This window comes from Lemur catta, chromosome 3, assembly GCF_020740605.2.
Source record: "Lemur catta isolate mLemCat1 chromosome 3, mLemCat1.pri, whole genome shotgun sequence".
NCBI classification, from domain to species: Eukaryota; Metazoa; Chordata; class Mammalia; order Primates; family Lemuridae; genus Lemur; species Lemur catta.
Genome location: NC_059130.1, coordinates 43,428,721 through 43,447,203, shown reverse-complemented (window position 1 = coordinate 43,447,203; position 18,483 = coordinate 43,428,721). Strand labels below are relative to the sequence as shown.

The window sequence follows — 18,483 nt, the reverse complement described above, 5'->3', positions numbered from 1 at the left end:
CCCCAGCCAGGTTTCTTCAGTCAGAATTCCAGAATTGCTACACTAAAACTCTACTGATTGCAAAATGCACTGGAAATTCTGACCTTATGGAAATGACAGAGTGATTCTATAGAAAGTAGTTTTGCAGAGGGTGATATGCTTTTATTAAGAGAAATGGACAAAGATAGTTTACTTTTACCATTCTTGCAGTCTCATTGAGAAAATCAGTACATTCAGAAATATTTCCAATAGATATCTTATTCTTATCTGATTTTTTTTTTTAACAATCCTTCCTTATATAGGAACGTGGACCATCTTCACATCTGCCACCACCTCCAAAGTTGTTGGCACAGCAGGTAAATTTTAACTGAATGCTGGTTTATGGTGTATATGTTTTATTTGACTTTTTTTTTATAGAAAGCGGCCAAATGTTTTTTATTTCTAATTTCTATGAACTAATTATCAACTTTTTACCTTGTGGTTCTTGGATTTCTTACTCTTCTTTTACATCTTCATTCTCAGCTGATAAGTATGCTTCAAATTTCACTAACGAAATAAGAAGTACTTGGGAGATAACTGTTTTCCTCATTTCAGTGCCCATATACTCTGACTTCCTTCTTGTCGTCCTTGCTAGTAAGGACATACTTTTACAACCAATAAACTCCACAAAAACCCCTCCCTTAACACTACCCTACCGCACTTTCCATGCCCCTTTAGTGTCTACCCTGTTTCTGTTCTCCATCACAGCTAACTTCTTTTAGTGAACTATTTATACTTACTGACTTTTGCTGTTCATTCTCTCATTAACCCTCTGCAGACATGCTTTCATCTCCCACTATACCTTTCAATGACCTAGTAGTAATGCACTCATTACTTGCTACCAACTGTTATATTTCAGTAGGCTCACCCCCCCCCACTTTTTTTACAAGAGTCTTTAGAAGGTAAAACTAAAACATCTAGAAGAAAATATAAAAGATAAGTCTTTATGAACTTGGGACTGACAAAGATTTCTTATCTATGACCTTGGGCATGATATAAGAAAGAAGAGAAATTGGTCAATTGGATTTTGAAAAACATGTCACATATTCCTAATGTATCTGACAAAGGACTTGCGTCTGGGCTATCTTAAAAAAACCCAAAACCTTATAACTCAATAATATGAAAAATAGCCCAACAAAATAATTTGAACATTTACTTTACAAAAGAAAATACACAAATGGCCTGTAAGCACTTGGAAAGATGTTCAGTATCTTTATTAACTAGGGAAATGCAAGTTAAAACCACACTGAGATTTTGCTACACACCCAAAATTAAAAAGACTGTTGACACCATGTGTTTGCAAGGCTGTATAGCACCCGGCACCCTGATACGTGGTGAAACCTTGTAACCACTTTGGAAAACAGTTTGGCAGTGTCTTATAAATGAAGCATATATTTACCCTATGACTTGGGAATTCCACTCTTGGCTGTTTATGTGAGAGAAATGAAAACATACGTTTACACAGAGACTTATGCATGAATGATCATAAATGTTTTATTCATAGTTTAAAAAACTGGAAACAACCCACTAGTCCATCATTGGGGAAATGATGTGCCTGTAATGGAATACCATCCAGCTGTAAAATGGAGCAAAATACTAATACACATAATAACATCAAAACCATTACACTGATCAGAAGAACCTAGCACAAAAGAGAATATAACTTTATGTATCTATTTATATGAAATTTTAGGGCAAGCACAATTATTCAAGCTCAGGGATAGGGATGTTTAGGGTCACAGGTAGGAGGGGGCAGCGGAGTGATGATTGAAGTGACATCAATCATTGATGATTCTATGTCTTAACTGGACCAGTGGGTACACAGGTGTATCATTTGTCCAAACTATACTCTTCAAATATATGTATCACATTTCGTGTAAATTTTACTTCAATGCAGCTGCTTTAGAAAAATGTTTACCTTGAGTTTACTGCATAAATTAGGTGCTTTTATATATTTTGGTTTTTCAGCTTGTTTTGGGGTTGTAGACAAAGAAATTCATCACCAGAGAGATATAGTGGTTTGCATAAGACAGCACTCTTACTTGGTAAATGATAGTCTGCATTCATTATTAAAACCGTTTAGTCAGATGTTTTCATTGTACCATTGTTTTAGCTTTTGTCAAGATTTTGACTGAGTAACGTATGGCTTTTAAGGTTTCTTCACCCTAGTATCTTTTAAAATTAATATGTTTCAAAAAAATTATTTTTACCTCCTTTGTGTTTCAGCCCTTTATGTGCTTTTTTTCATTCTGTTTAGTTTTGCATAGTTGCTGGTAGTGATTTGAAACCTTGTAGTCATTGTTTTTTAACACATTAATGAAAATTCAGTCATTGAAACTTGGATCGCTCAGGTCGTCCTCCCACTCTTCAGTGTGGGTTCTAGAGATGTTTTCTATATCTTTCATCCTAAAGATAGAACTCTCTCTACCCAGGCTGATTTGTAGGAATTTCTTCTTTGAGTGTCATTAGCAGCACTGCTTCCTTCTTCTTCACTTGCTTCTTTGGTTCTCTGGTTTTTCCCTGTAGCTGTACCTTAATTTTCTCAGGGACCATGTGCCATCATTTTAGGTATTTTTTGGGACAGAGTCTCGCTCTGTTGCCCGGGCAGCTCACAGCAACCTCAGACTCCTGGGCTCAAGCGATCCTTCTGCCTCAGCCTCCTAAGTAGCTGGGACTACAGGCATGCACGACCATGCCCGGCTAATTTTTTTTCTATATATATTTTTAGTTGGCCAGATAATTTCTTTCTATTTTTTAGTAGAGACAGGGTCTCACTCTTGCTCAGGCTGGTCTCAAACTCCTGACCTCGAGCAATCCTCCCACCTCGGCTTCCCAGAGTGCTAGGATTACAGGCGTGAGCCACCATACCCGGCCCATTTTGGATATTTATGGCCGTCATTTCTCCCTCTTAGGTACTTGAGTTTTGGCAGCTGCTGCTAAAGCATTCATACTCTAAATTCTTTTGTCTCTAAATTTTAAATTTGATATTCTGTGTTGTACTTCTAATTTTATTCAATGAATACTGAGCGATCAACAGTCTCTGGCACAACATATAGATAGGTACATGCTCTGTAAATATTGGGTGGCTGGATTAATTATTGTGTTCTTAGTTTGGTGAATTATCTAAATTTATTTTCCATGTTATGTGTTTTGATTGTAATATGTATGTTTATCAGAGAAAATTCTGATATTTCTGTGCAGTTATTTTCCTTCTCCATTCCTATGATACCTAGTGTCAGTCAAAAGTAGTTCTCATACTTACCTGAAAACTTGTCTTAATATTTTAGCATCCACCTCCAGATCGACAGGCAATACCTGGAAGACCAGGCCCCTTTCCCTCCAAGCAGCAAGTACCTGATGAAGATGAAATATGGAAGCAAAGACGAAGACAGCAGTCAGAAATTTCTGCAGCAGTGGAACGCGCTCGTAAACGGCGTGAAGAGGAAGAGCGAAGAATGGAGGAACAAAGGAAGGCAGCATGTGCAGAGAAACTGAAACGATTGGATGAGAAACTTGGCATTGTGGAAAAACAACCATCTCCAGAGGAAATTAGGGAAAGGGAGAGAGAAAAGGAACGAGAGCGTGAGAAAGAACTTGAAAAAGAACAGGAACAGGAGCGAGAGAAGGAGAGAGAAAAAGAAAGGGAGAGGCAGCAGGAAAAGGAGAAAGAGTTGGAGAAGGAGCAGGAAAAACAAAGAGAAATGGAAAAGGAAAGAAAGCAAGAAAAAGAATTAGAAAGGCAGAGGGAAAAGGAAAAAGAATTACAAAAGATGAAAGAACAAGAAAAGGCATGTGAGCTGGAGAAGGAAAGGGAGAAAGTAGAGGAAAAAATAGAACCCAAAGAACCTGCATTAGAACCTGTGGTAGAAAAACAAGAAAGTGAAAACAACTGCAGTAAAGGTAGGATAGTCTTATTCTTATATAAACTTTACCAAGGGCTTCAGGTTAGTTATACTGTTGGTGCTTGTATAATTTTAATATATGTAATCAAAATAAAAGTGATTGTTTTAAGATAGCATTTGCAGTTTAAAAAAAATGAGCTTGAGCCATGTTTCCTTATTTTATATATGAAGAGACATCCCTGAAGCTTTCTCAGTTATTTGGTGAGCTTCAATTCTGTTTTGTCTGCAAAACTGTATTGGCTGCCTAGTTGCCTATACTGATTCTTCCCTTACTTTTTTCTGACTCCAAGACATTTAACTAAATAAAATCTCATTTGTTCACGTGCATTAATACATTTAAAACTGAACTTAGAGTTTATTAGAGTTTAATAGGAATGTTGGATTGTCATAATTAAGTGACTACACAAAGTTCATAATTTCAGATTTAACAGTTTAAACATGTGAGTCCCATGGTATAGTTGGTGTGCTATTAGACTATAATTTCCTATAGTAATTATACTTTTTTTAAAAAGTCTTTTTTTAGATTTAATGAACGTCTTTATTCTTCTTCAAGTTGGTTTATAGACTAATTAATGACATTGAAATATAGTATAAAACCCTGACTAACCTACAGTAAAGTTCGGTTTTAATGGACAGCTTGAGTTAAAATAGAAATATGATTTTATTTTATTGTGTTTTCTGATATAGAAATGCTGTAACTTTCAAACCCCACATCTCATGCTCTTTTTACAAGACCTTACTGCTTGAAATTTTAATACAAATTTGTGTTATAAAATAAAGTTTATTTATATTCAAGGGTACCTTCAAACTTGGCTCTTAATGAAAAGAGTATGTTTGCTGAGTGCAGTGACTCAAGCCTGTAATCCTAGCACTGTGGGAGGGTGAGGCAGGAGGATTGCTTGAGGCCACAAGTTCAAGAGCAACCTAAGCAATATAGTAAGGACCCCATCACTACAAAACAATAGAACGATTAGTTGGGCATGGTGGCACACACCTATAGTCCCAGGCACTTTTAAGGCTGAGGCAAGAGGACCACTTGAATGCAGGAGTTAGAAGTTGCAGTGAGCTATGATGGCACCACTGCACTCTAGCCCAGCAACAGAGTGAGACCCTGTCTCAAAAAAAAAGTATGCTGTATCTTTTTTTAATAAAGTAAGGCCCATATGGACCATTTCTTTAATTAAGATTATCAGATTTCATAAATTTTCTTCATACTAGTCACTCTAGAGAGACTTTGATATTGTTAGTGGGCTTTTATTATGTAAGTTCTTAAGAAGATTGCTCATAACACTAAAAAAAGTGAAATAAAATTGTTCACAAAAGAAATGAAACCATTGTCATACTTTAATATTGATGAATGTTAAAAGAGGTCAACCTTAGGGAATCTGATTGACTAAGAGTTACGAAGAGGACTGTAGATAAAAAATAAGGAAATTCATTTTTTAATTTTTTAAAGACAGAGTCTGGCTCTGTCACTCTGGGTGGAGTACAGTGGCATTATCATAGCTCTCTGCAACCTCAAACTCCTGGGATCAAGCAATCCTCCTGCCTCAGCCTCCTGAGTAGCTGGGACTACAGGTGTGCAACACCAAGCCCGGCTAATTTTTTCTATTTTTAGTAGAGATGGGATCTCATTCTTGCTCAAGTTGGTCTCAAACTCCTAAGCTCAAGCAATCCTCCCACCTCAGCATCCGAGAGTGCTAGGATTACACGCGTGAGCCACTGTGCCCAGCCCATGTTTTAACTTTAATGCTACCACTGAATACATGTGTTGACTCTAATTAGTTAATTTAACTTTCATTGGTGACTATAAGTAAATTAATTATTTTCTTTTTAATAATCATTACTGGAACTTTTATTTTCATTCATATTTTATATATTCTCATGGCGATTTAATTTTAGCTACGTTTTTCAGTGAAATGTATCCATATGTTTTGTTTTGTTTTTTCAGCATATTATGGGGGTACAAAAGTTTAGGTTACGTATATTGCCCTTGCTCCCCCTCTGTATGTTTTCTGTTTTGCTTTTTTTTTTTAATTCTGACACTAGACCCATAGATTTTTCAACTTAGTGTTTTCGTGGCTCTCTTTTCCACCAGTATTTTATTTTCCCTTTTATAATATTCTTAACATTGAATGTAATGCAGGCAGTTAAAAATGTGATCTGTGATTCTTTACAGCATGCCATTACATTGGCAAAATAAACTTCCTTTTAAAATACATCCCTAGTCAGCTGAGAAAAGAATTTGTAACAAGCATGGCTTTGTAATTGTGACATGATATGCTGCAGAATGAATATGACTGGTTTTCCTTCGCATGGATTTTTTTTTTTTTTTGGTATATCTGTTCTCCTTTTGGTGTAGCATATGTGACACCCTGTATATGGAATACTATAATGATGTATATATTTGAAGATAGCTAGTGATCAGGCTGTTGTGGTAAGACTTAAGCTTATTAGTTTTCTTTATGGGTAATAATCCCTTGATCCAATAAGTAAATAAACAAATATACCAATGGGCTCTATTGCTAAGTATTTATAGGCCATTTGTGTTTTCACATAGGTTCTAATGAACGACAAATGAATATTGACAGTTACATTGATAAGTGATTGAAATAAATGAACAACAATATCTGAAATGTTTTTATCACTAAAAATCAAATATATATTTTTGTATGGTAAAGCATTTGGGTCTGTGATCTGCCTCTCTATCTTAAGAATCCAGCTTTGAGGAAGTCTAAAGTCTTGATAATATAATGTTATGTCATTGATGACTACCAACATTAGATAAAATAATGTTTTGGAGTGTTGGGGATGCTTTCTTCATTAACTTCTGTATACCTCAGTCTAATCATTACATTTCAATACAAAAAGCATGTATTTGATAAATGTTGTAGATGAATACCATTACCTTTCACTTCTTTTGACAGAGGAGGAAGCAGTTTTCACTAGACAGGATAGCAATCGCACTGAAAAGGAATCCACACCGGTGACACATGAAATGGAACCAGAATCAGGGTCTCAGCCTCGGCCTGCTGTATTATCTGGTTATTTCAAACAGTTCCAGAAGTCTTTACCGCCACGATTCCAGCGGCAGCAGGTAGCAATAAAAACATTTTATCTTGTATGTCTGATTGTAAAGGTTTATTGTTCAGTAGCCTGAGAAATTTGACATAAAACCTAAAAAATACCTAAAGTGTATAAACTTCCCTTGAAATTCTTTTTTCCTTTTTAATAAAAATTTATTGGTGGGGTTTTACCTTGACCTTGACCTTTTATCCTCTGCCTCGTTTATAGACACCATCTTCCATTTATAGGAAACAGATTGCACAATACAATGAAATGAGTGATTATTTACCTTGAGTATAAGACAAAATGTTGTAACTTGCACTTTTTTCGTCTTGCCAACTTTTCGCTGTTAAATGTCTTGAATTCTTCCTTTTCCCTCAAGGATTCAAAATAGGCTATTATTTTCTCATATGATTGATCATACTAGTTTATCGTGTGGAACTAAAATCTCAAGATATGAGGTCTTACTTTTTCAGGAGCAGATGAAGCAGCAGCAGTGGCAGCAGCAGCAACAGCAAGGTGTACTTCCACAAACTGTTCCTTCACAACCATCCAGTGGTACGGTCCCTTTACCGCCACACAGACCTCTCTATCAGCCCATGCAGCCTCACCCTCAACATTTGGCTTCCATGGGTTTTGACCCAAGGTGGCTCATGATGCAGTCCTACATGGATCCTCGAATGATGTCAGGAAGGCCTGCTATGGATATTCCACCAATTCATCCTGGTAAGTTGGAATTTGGCATTGTCTTATGGCTTACTTACAGTTTTACAGAATCAAAGTTGTTTGTTTTGGGTCATTTTTAGTCTTAATTACTTTGAGAATTGTAAGCTAGTAAGAACTTAAATAAGACCTAGAGTTTTAATCAAAAAAGTATAAAACTTTCCGCACAGAGTGACTAAATATCAGGTACTTGAACCACCTGTGTTGCGAGACCAATATACTAGTTCTCTTCTGTTTTGTAAATGTTATTTAAACCTTTTGAGGTGGAAATTATTTTGTGTCTTATTAACAGTATCTGTTGTTCGTTGCATTGTTTTTGTTCTTTGATGTATTTCAGCATTTGAATTTTGTCCTTGTGTTATATATACCAGCTTTTCAATTTTCTCCATCATTTATCAGACTAACACTTGAATTTCTTCAAAGGTTAGCAAAAAACCAAACGAATTAGCCATCTCTTATGGAGTCCATCAGAGTAAATGCAAATAATCCATTATCAAAATGGTATAGAGTAAAATTTAGGAATGATAAAAAGCTGATCAAGAATTAAGAATTTTAGAATTTATATTGATGTGTGAAATTTATGTGACATTGTAGAATATTGATCAATGAAAGTAGGTTAATGGAATTTGCTATAAAAATAATTTTCTCAAAAATGTATCACTGTTGGTATAATTCTCATGGTGTTTGTATTCATATAAGTAGAGGCACAATACTTACTAGTATCTGGATTTTATAGGCATAATCATTTCTTTCTTTTAAACTAAAATAGGGTGCTGTTGTGGTTTTGCTTGTTTTGCTTCCTCAATTTTTTTTTTTTTTTTTTTTTTTTTGAGACAGAATCTTGCTCTATTTCCCAGGCTAGAGTGCTGTGGCATCAGCCTAGCTCACAGCAACCTCAAACTCCTGGGCTCAAGCAATCCTCCTGCCTCAGCCTCCTGAGTAGCTGGGAGTAGGGGCACACACCATGATCCATAATGTCTGGCCAATTTTTTCTAGTTTTAGTGGAGAAGGGATCTCACTCTTGCTCAGGCTGGTCCTGAACACCTGACCTCAAGCAATCCTCCTGCCTCAGCCTCCCAGAGTGCTAGGATTACAGGCATGAGCCACCACAGCCGGCCTCCTCAAGTCTTAAAATCTATTTACTTAACAGTACTAATAAAATGTCATTCATAGAATAATCCTTATATAATTTCCACCAGTCTTTCATAGAATTACAGTTTTACTCAGAAAAAAGAATACTTTTTAGTTTAAGTATAGAGAATTCCAAATAGCAATTAATAATCTATATTCTATGTCTATCAAGATTTTGTTGGCTGGTCCAATGGTAGTGGGTTATCAGAACTTATTAACATTAGTGTCACTAAAGTTGGTGTTCAACCCCCCACTGCTAAATTTGACTGGCTTTAAAAAAAAAGATTTTGTTGCTTTCATTTTTCGTAATTCTTATTTCATCTTTTTCTGAACCTTTGTTACAGGAATGATTCCTCCTAAGCCATTAATGAGAAGAGACCAGATGGAAGGGTCACCAAACAGTTCTGAGTCATTTGAGCATATAGCTCGATCCACAAGAGATCATGCAGTTTCCCTTTCTGAGCCTCGAATGATGTGGGGGTCAGATCCCTATCCACATGCCGAGCCTCCACAGCCAACAACTCCGAAGGCAACAGAAGAGTCTGAGGATGTAAGGTAATAAATTATTTAAATTAATGGACTAAACAGAATGTTGTGGTAAAAAGAAAACTGTATAGTGTCTCTGAAGATCATTCCAATTTAGGACTGAGCCATAAATCTGATTTTCTTCTATTTAACATGCTTCATTTTATCTTTGAATGTATTTTTTTTCCTGGCATTTCAGTATTGATTAGGAGGTATTTTAACCAGGTTCTGCGCAATAAACTAGATGCTATAGTGCAACATTAGATGTTAAAAAATGGCAGGTTTTTACTATAGATGAGGCATGAAGAAATTTAAAAGTGTCTACCATGTTTATGTAGTGTGGCTAAAGGGTTGATATAATTCTTCCACCAGTGAGATGTTTGTCTAACAGTAACTTAGGGGAAATTTCTAAGACCAGGATAAGACGTACTAATTTACAAAGTTACTTTGAAGTGGTAGACAATTTGTGTTGACTATAATAATTTAGATCCACATAGAACTTCTGCCCTTTTACGGGGTATATTTTTTGATAATGTTTTATAATTATTTGTAATTAATTGGGACAGATAGGCTTTCTCTAGTTTACTCTTTCATTCTAGATCAAAAGTATTAGTCTTGTTGGATTAGAAATTCACATCATCATGGTCTAAACTTTGTTTTTTCTTAAGGAATGAACTTCATTGATTTCTAATTGTGGCAAAAAACACAACATTAGTTCTACCCTCTTAACAAAATTTTAATTGTACAGTACAATACTGTTAACTGTAAGCACAGTGTTGTACAGCAGATCTATAGACCTTTTTCATCTTACATAACTGAAACTTTAATCAAATAGAAAAGCAACTCCCTTTTCCCCCTACACCTAGCGCCTGGTAACCACCGTTCTACTTTCTGCTTTATGAGTTTGATTACTTTAGGTTCATCATGTAAGTGGAGACATGCAGTATTTGTCCTGAGTGGTTAATTCCACTTAGCCTAATGTCCTTAAGGTTTATCCATGTTGTAGTATATGACAGTATTTCCTTTTTTTATCCCTGAGTAATATTCCATTGTTCGTATATACTACATTTTCTTTATTCATTCAGATGTTGGTCAGTATTTAGGCTTTTTCCACCTCTTGGGTATCATAAATAATTCTTTACTAAACTTTTTAGAGAGAAATAAAGATGCTTTTTATAATTAAAATTAGAGGGATTATTTTGGTGTATTCTTACATGTGGATAAGATTGCTTTGTTAGTTATACCTTTGAATTCTCATCATCATAGGTCTGAAGCTACATTGAACCAGGAGCAGACTACTGCTACTTATCCTGTAGAACATATAGAACATAGTCAATTGGAGGCTCATCCAAAAGCGGACTTTGTCAGAGAATCAAGTGAGACAGAAGTACAAAAATTTTTAAGCAGATCTGTGGAAGACATTAGACCTCATCATACTGAGTCAAATAATCATTCTGCTAGTTTTGAAGTAACTGATCAAAAGACCTTATCTGTGCCTCAAGAAGAGCGGATGTCAGCTGTAGAAAGTCAGCCTGCCCGGAAAAGGAGTGTTTCCCATGGATCTAACCATACTCAAAAATCAGAGGAACAAAGAAATGAGCCTTCTGCAAGCATTCCTAAACCAACAAGCAGATGCACTGATCCAAAAGAACCAACTGAAAGACCAGAGGAAAAACCAAAAAAGGAAGGCTTTATACGATCTTCTGAAGGACCAAAACCTGAAAAAGTGTATAAATCCAAATCAGAAACTCGTTGGGGCCCACGGCCAAGCTCCAACAGAAGAGAAGAGGGTAATGATAGACCTGTGAGAAGATCAGGTCCCATTAAAAAACCTGTACTTAGAGATATGAAAGAGGAACGGGAGCAAAGGAAGGAGAAAGAAGGAGAAAGGGTTGAGAAAGTCACTGAAAAAGTTGTAAAACCTGAAAAGATGGAAAAGAAGGATCTCCTTCCACCCCCACCACCTCCAGCACCGATTCAGCCACAGTCAGTTCCATCACCAGTTCAACCAGAACCAGAGAAATTTTCTTCAACAGAAACTTCAACTTTGACCCCCAAACCATCTCAAGATACTGAGAAGTCTCTGGAACCTATAACTAATGTTCAGGTAGAGCCTGCAATTAAAACTGTAAACCAGCCAACTGTTGCAGCACCAACAGTCAAAGAAGAAAAGCAGCCTGAGAAAGTCATCAGCAAAGACTTTGTTATAGAGAGGCCTCGACCAGATTCAAGGCCAGCAATTAAAAAAGAATCAACTTTACCTCCTAGGACCTATTGGAAAGAAGGTAGAGATAGAGATTGGTTTCCAGATCAAGGATACAGAGGTCGAGGCCGAGGTGAATATTATTCCAGAGGTCGAAGCTATAGAGGTTCTTATGGAGGGCGTGGGAGGGGTGGTAGAGGGCACACTCGAGATTATCCTCAGTATAGAGACAATAAGCCAAGAACAGAACATGTACCCTCAGGACCTCTCAGACAGCGAGAAGAAAGTGAAACACGAAGTGAGAGCTCTGATTTTGAAGTCGTCCCTAAAAGAAGACGACAGAGGGGTTCAGAGACTGACACAGACAGTGAAATTCATGAAAGTGCAAGTGACAAGGATAGTTTAAGTAAAGGCAAACTTCCCAAAAGAGAGGACCGGTCTGAAAACAAAAAACCTATAAAGCCCCAGTCTTCTTTCAAGCCTGATAATCATGTCCGAATAGATAATAGACCACTAGAAAAACCTTATGTGAGGGATGATGATAAATCTAAACCAGGCTTCCTTCCTAAAGGAGAGCCTACAAGGAGAGGCAGAGGAGGAACATTCAGACGTGGTGGAAGGGATCCCGGAGGTCGTCCATCACGCCCTTCCACTTTACGAAGACCTGCCTACCGGGACAATCAGTGGAACCCAAGGCAGGCAGAAGCTCCTAAACCAGAAGATGGAGAGCCACCAAGAAGACACGAGCAGTTTATTCCTATACCAGCAGATAAACGACCTCCAAAATTTGAGCGAAAATTTGACCCAGCCAGAGAGAGGCCCCGGAGACAACGTCCTACCCGACCACCAAGGCAAGATAAGCCTCCTCGATTTAGAAGGCTAAGAGAGAGGGAGGCTGCTTCAAAAACAAATGAGGTGGCAGTACCCACAAATGGCACGGTTAATAATGTGGTTCAAGAACCTATTAATACTGTTGGGGATATTTCTGGGAATAAGACACCAGACTTATCTAATCAGAACTCTTCAGATCAGGCAAACGAAGAATGGGAAACAGCTTCTGAAAGCAGTGATTTCAATGAGAGGCGGGAGAGGGATGAAAAGAAAAATGCTGATTTGAATGCACCAGTAGCTGTAAAGTCTGGAGAAAATGTTTTACCTCCAAAGAGGGAAATAGCAAAGAGAAGTTTTTCTAGTCAGAGACCAGTAGATCGCCAGAATCGACGTGGTAACAATGGTCCACCCAAATCAGGAAGGAATTTCTCAGGTCCTAGAAATGAAAGGAGAAGTGGCCCACCATCAAAAAGTGGAAAGAGAGGGTGAGTACTTTGTTTTAGATAAAATTACTTTTGCATCTTGAAAGACACTGAAAGTAGATTTCTTGGTTGAATTATGTAAGGAGCCAGTGTAGATAAAGGAACAAGACATTGTTCCTCCCAAATGCTTTTCTGTTTTTAAAGTATAAGGATGCTTGAGGAAGAGAGGTTAAAGGTGTCTCAGGAATCTTCACCTGCTAAGTTACATTTTCCAAAAGAGTTCTCTTGGTAATTTGTAGCTTTAGGAAAATCTGTGTACCGAGGGAGGGATATGTACAATGTCCTCATTTAGAAAGTCATGGTACTGTTGATGAGTAGCCCTCTTTTCTTCCTTAATTTCTGCTTGAAAAACTGGTAGTGTACAGGTGTCCTACGAGACATTAATATGTTGTAACCATATACCTCATCAGTCTGTACTGGTTTCTTGAGAATCAGTGTTGAACCTTAATGAAAAATTATATTTCCATCTCAATTTGCAAACCTACAATAAATAAACCATCTAGAGAGAGGCCAAGAAAACAAATCCCTGCCCAAACACCAAAGCCACAGTAATTGGCATGACAATGGATTTTTTAAAAAAAGAATTTTTCTAAATTATGCTGAATTTGGCCAATTCTTTAAAATATTAAAGTGTTGGTCATAGTAACTTAGTGTTGATTTCTTTAATATTTGAAAATATTATAAAGTAGCAGTTAAGATTCAGAACATTCTAGTTTCTTTACTTCCACACCAGTAAAAGGAGGAGAAAGCAGTAGCACTTAACGTGAAGATTACTGAGATGGTAATTGGTAATGACACATGTAACATAACACCTGGCATATAGTAAGCAACTGTTATGCCCTGGTTTTAGCCCAATTCCCAGGTTTGCAATCTGAGCTGATAAGAATTTATTTGGACAATATGGTGTTAATCTGAGTTCCTTAGTTACATATACTTGCATTTCAGGTTGCTACACTGGTAAAGTGTCTTAGTCTGTTTTCTGTTGATATAACTGAATACCTGAGACTGAGTAACTTACAAAGAAAAAAAATGTATTTCTTACAGTTCTGTGGGCTGGGAAGTCCAGGGTTGACAGTCTGCCTCTGATGAGCACCTTCTTGCTTGCGGGGACTCTGAAGAGTTCCAAGGTGGCACAGCCATCACTTGATCCCAGGACTTTGTGGCTGCAGTGAACTATGATTGTACCACCGCACTTCAGCCTGGGCAGTAGAATGAGACTGTGTTTCAAAAAAAAAAAAAAAAAATACTTTTCGTTTACTGTAACTGAACTATTAATAATAAGGCTCAGGGGAAATCTTGATCTGATTTTTGTGGCACGTGGATAGATAGTAACAACTTTGAACCTACAGAAATAGGAGTGATTGATTATATAGTTAAAGTGAATGTTTTGTAAGAGTCCCATGCAGAAGAAATGAAATCATTCTTCAAATGTTTGAGATCATGGCCTAGAACTTGGTAAGTTCTTGTTTTGAGTAATACTCTAGGCTTAGATGAAAATGAATTGGTAAACACATTTTTCATGTTCTATTTTATTTTTAAAAAATAAGCCTGGGCCGGGTGCGGTGGCTAATGCCTGTAATCCTAGCACTATGGGAGGCTGAGGCGGGAGGATCGCTCGAGGCCAGGAGTTTGAGACCAGCCTGAGCAAGAGCGAGACCCCGTCTCTACTAAAAAATAGAAAGAAATTAACTGGACAACTAAAAATATATAGAGAAAAAATTAATTAGCCGGGCATGGTGGTACATGCCTGTCGTCCCAGCTACTTGGGAGGCTGAGGCAGCAGGACTGCTTGAGCCCAAGAGTTTGAGGTTGCTGTGAACGAGGCTGAGACCATAGCACTCTAGCCTGGGCAACAGAGTAAGATTCTGTCTCAAAAAAAAAAAAAAAAACAACCTGAAAATTATTCTGTTAGGAAACAAAAACTGTAGGAATATATTTGGTTTGTGAAAAGAATTATTTCCATATTGAAGGTGGTTTTAAAATATATTCACATCAATATATAAATATGATCAAACTTTTTTTAAAAAGGTACATAATGTAAACATAGAATGCTTTTTTAAAATTTTATTTTTATGAGCTGCCCACTTTGGGAGAGCATCCAGTTTATACATACTTGAACTTGCTTGGATCACAAATTTTCTGCCATAAGCAATGTTAATTAACTCCTTTATAATATGATAGACAAATAGATACAATAAGAACCTTCTGGGGATAATTAGAATTCTAGAATTTAATTGCTGGAAAGAACTCTAGGGAGCTAGTGTACTTTTAGGAAGCTCTCAGGTTTACTGAGGTTGCACTAAACAAAAGATACTGAGGCTTGTTGGTATTAGAGTTGGGGTCTTCTCTCCCAACGCTGTCTCATCTTAGATTGAACTTTACAAACTGCTAATAAGAGCATTTTTCTTTTGTTTAGGTATGTGGAGGTAGTAATATTTCAAGTTATTTTTTGTAGGCCATTTGATGACCAGTCTGTAGGCACAACTGGTGTTGACCCTGTCAATGGCAGCTCTGCACACCACCAGGAAGGAGCACCTAATGGTACAGCACCAAAGAACTCCAAAGATTCTACTGGGAAAAAAAGAGAAGATCCCAAGCCAGGTCCTAAAAAACCCAAAGAGAAAGTAGATGCTCTATCACAGTTTGATCTTAACAATTATGCAAGTATGTCTTAGGTTCCTTTCCTTTCCTTTTATTTCTTTATTTATTTGTTATATTTTAAAATGTAGATGCTATAACTAAGTCTTCTAAGAAGAAAAAATTTAGACATTCAAGGTAAGCGTAGAGGCTGATTATGAAACACTAACTGATTTAACTCAAACTAACACCAGCTTTTAGCATACCCTTGAATGCTTAATACAATTTTTGTTAAAAGTTATCCAACAGAGTTTCACTGTTCTTCAAGAAAAAAAGGAGAAAACTCTACCTTCCCAAACATCTGTGAGGAAGCACAGAAAACCAAGGGAAAATGCTTGGTTGTATCTGTATAGATGTGATGTCTTTCAAAACAAATGACAGAAAAAATTGATATCTAAGGTATGGTAGATAGAGAATAAATAATAAGATGAGAGCCAGTATTGCTATGGATAAATATTTGAGGAAAGTCATGAAGTACTAGAGGATCAAATGTGAAGGATAACAACACAAGCAGTAAGAAAATACTGGATGAGAAAATTAACAAGGAATGTCTATGAATTGATATTTATCCATGTAAAATGAGCTATTTGCTGTTCAGATGCGACTGAAGCCGGGAATAATGAATGCAATTAAGAGATTTACCAAGTTCAGACCAAATAGTGGTATGGGAAAGTTAGGTTAGGTACTGTTATTTCAGTAATAGAGATATAAGTAAGGTTTTCCTTTCATCTGGTTAATGGTTATTTATATATATTAAACTCTGATTTGGGCCTGGCTCCTGGACATTATTTCTTGACCAGCACTTCTCAAAGTGTGGTCCCCAGATCATTGGCATCATCTGGAAATTTGTGAAAAATGCAAATATTTGGGCCCTACCCTAGACTTCCAAAGTAGCAGTCTTGTTTTAACAAGTTCTCTAGCTGATACTGATGCATGCTAAAGTTTGAGAACTACTAATCTAGACTATCATTTCATAATTTATATAGAGAAGAAACTTAGTTACATATTTAAGAATTTTTAGATTATTTAGAACAGTGATTCTCAACAGGAGTGATTTTGTACTCTAGGGGACATTCGGCAATCTCTGAAGTCGTGTTTGGTTGTCACAGCTAGAGATAGGGTGCTACTGACATCTAACGGGTAGAGGCTAGGGACATTGGCAAAACATTCTACAACGCACAGCCAACTCAAAATGTTATAGTGCTAAAGTTGACAAACCCTAGGGAGCTTGAATGCTAACCTTACGGTGGTCCATGAGAGAGAGACTAGCATCCATCTAAAACACCACATTTAGAAGAATGACAAGTGAAGATTATAAAAAGTTGACAAAACATGACGAATTTGTTTTCCCAAATATTTCCTTACCAATTTTACTTCTTCCAAAGAACTTTTGGAATAGAAATTTCCCAAAGCATAATGTTATTCGATTAAGACATAATATAAAAAGAGAAATTAAGCTATTTATTTTAACTCATTAAAGTTATATTTAAAAGTTAGTCATCTTTAGGTTGTTTTCCTGATAATATTGGTTAAATGATATCTCTTTAGGCTAAAGTGTTCAAAAGTACCAAATAAGAACAGAATATTGGAAACAAACTGAAAGTACTGTTCAAATTTCCATAACTGCCATATATGGTTGAGTGAACTGAGGAAGTTAAAATGACCCAAGGCATAGGTATGAAGATAGGTTTTACACACACACACATTTTAGTGTCAGTGGAAAACTGAGATGATTTTGGAATTATGATGAAATCTCTTCACCAATCTGAAATAATGCATGCATGATATCCTTTGAAATGTTTTATTAAGACCTTTCGTTGAAATGAGCATGTGCTGCATTTTTCGGTTAATTTTTTTTAAGGATTTAAAACACAAGTAGAAGTTTCTTAGATAAATCAGAATCAATTGTTTTCTTTTGAAATTAATTTTTAATTAATTTAGAAATTACTATAGAATAACTGTAATTAATTTCTAAAGAGTGAAAGTTTTAGCATTCATTTTTCATTTTCCTTCTCAGTCTTTACATAAATGCTAGTTTTTAGCTATTTAAAAAGAATTGTTTGCAAATAGTTTTCCCTGCAAACCCCTTCTTGGTTATATATTCTTGCCATCCCGCACAGGTTGTCACCATCCTGCACTGTATACTTATTTTTCCTAAGAAAAATATCTATTTTTATGTGTATAGCCAAATTAGAACATATTATATATTGTTTGAAAAATTAATTTGGTTAAATTGCCCTACCCTTTCTTGATATTTATTTTTATTGTGCCAGTGTGACACTTATAAACAAAAATCACATCACCTGAATTAATTTAATTTTCTTTGAAATATTATTTAATGTATTTAGATTTCTTATATTCACTGGGATATAATATAATTTTTAAGATAGCCAAAATAATGGTCAGTTGGACAAAGGTTGAAAATTGATGTTGAATTATTCATCAGCTAGTTGATTCGGATGTGTGTTCATCTATGCCACTTTGCATTCACATGGAACTTTCATGTACATTTCATTTATTTTTGAAAACTACACATTGTAGACAAGGTTCTACATAAAATAGTGACAATAAAAGTCATAAGACCAGCTATGCTCGTCACCTTAACCTTTGACAAATCAGCTTCTCAGAGCCTATTTCATGTTTTGAAAAAGGGAAATAATAGTAATACCCACCTCCTAGAATAGCTAGATACAAATAAGGTAAAATGCATTGTAGATCTTTAAAGCACTGTACAGATCGGAGGCTGAGGGGTAGAATTTAAGTCGCAGGATAATTTTAATTTTTTTTTTTAAAGCATTACCTTCATATTGCCTGCAGGAGAAAAAAGACCTATGTCATTCCAAACAGATTTACAACTTTTGTTTTTTATCTTATTTTATGAAATCTTTTCATGAATTTGTGAAATCTTGTTAAATCTTACCAGTGAATGGCTAGCATATAGGGTGGGAAATGTGTTATACTGTAA

The 18,483-nt window shown here is 36.2% G+C and overlaps 1 protein-coding gene across 12 annotated transcripts in view; it reads left to right on the top strand.

Moving 5' to 3' along the window:
• The window catches only part of PRRC2C (proline rich coiled-coil 2C), a 92,044-nt gene that overhangs the window by 37,467 nt on the left and 36,094 nt on the right, over positions 1–18,483 (top strand). For all 12 annotated transcript variants that reach the window (XM_045547383.1, XM_045547377.1, XM_045547374.1 and 9 more), the window contains exons 11-17: positions 282–335; positions 3,306–3,918; positions 6,848–7,017; positions 7,463–7,712; positions 9,185–9,395; positions 10,632–12,884; positions 15,337–15,545. In XM_045547383.1, coding sequence (XP_045403339.1) covers positions 282–335; positions 3,306–3,918; positions 6,848–7,017; positions 7,463–7,712; positions 9,185–9,395; positions 10,632–12,884; positions 15,337–15,545 — 3,760 coding nt within the window. The remainder of the gene's footprint in view (positions 1–281; positions 336–3,305; positions 3,919–6,847; positions 7,018–7,462; positions 7,713–9,184; positions 9,396–10,631; positions 12,885–15,336; positions 15,546–18,483) is intronic.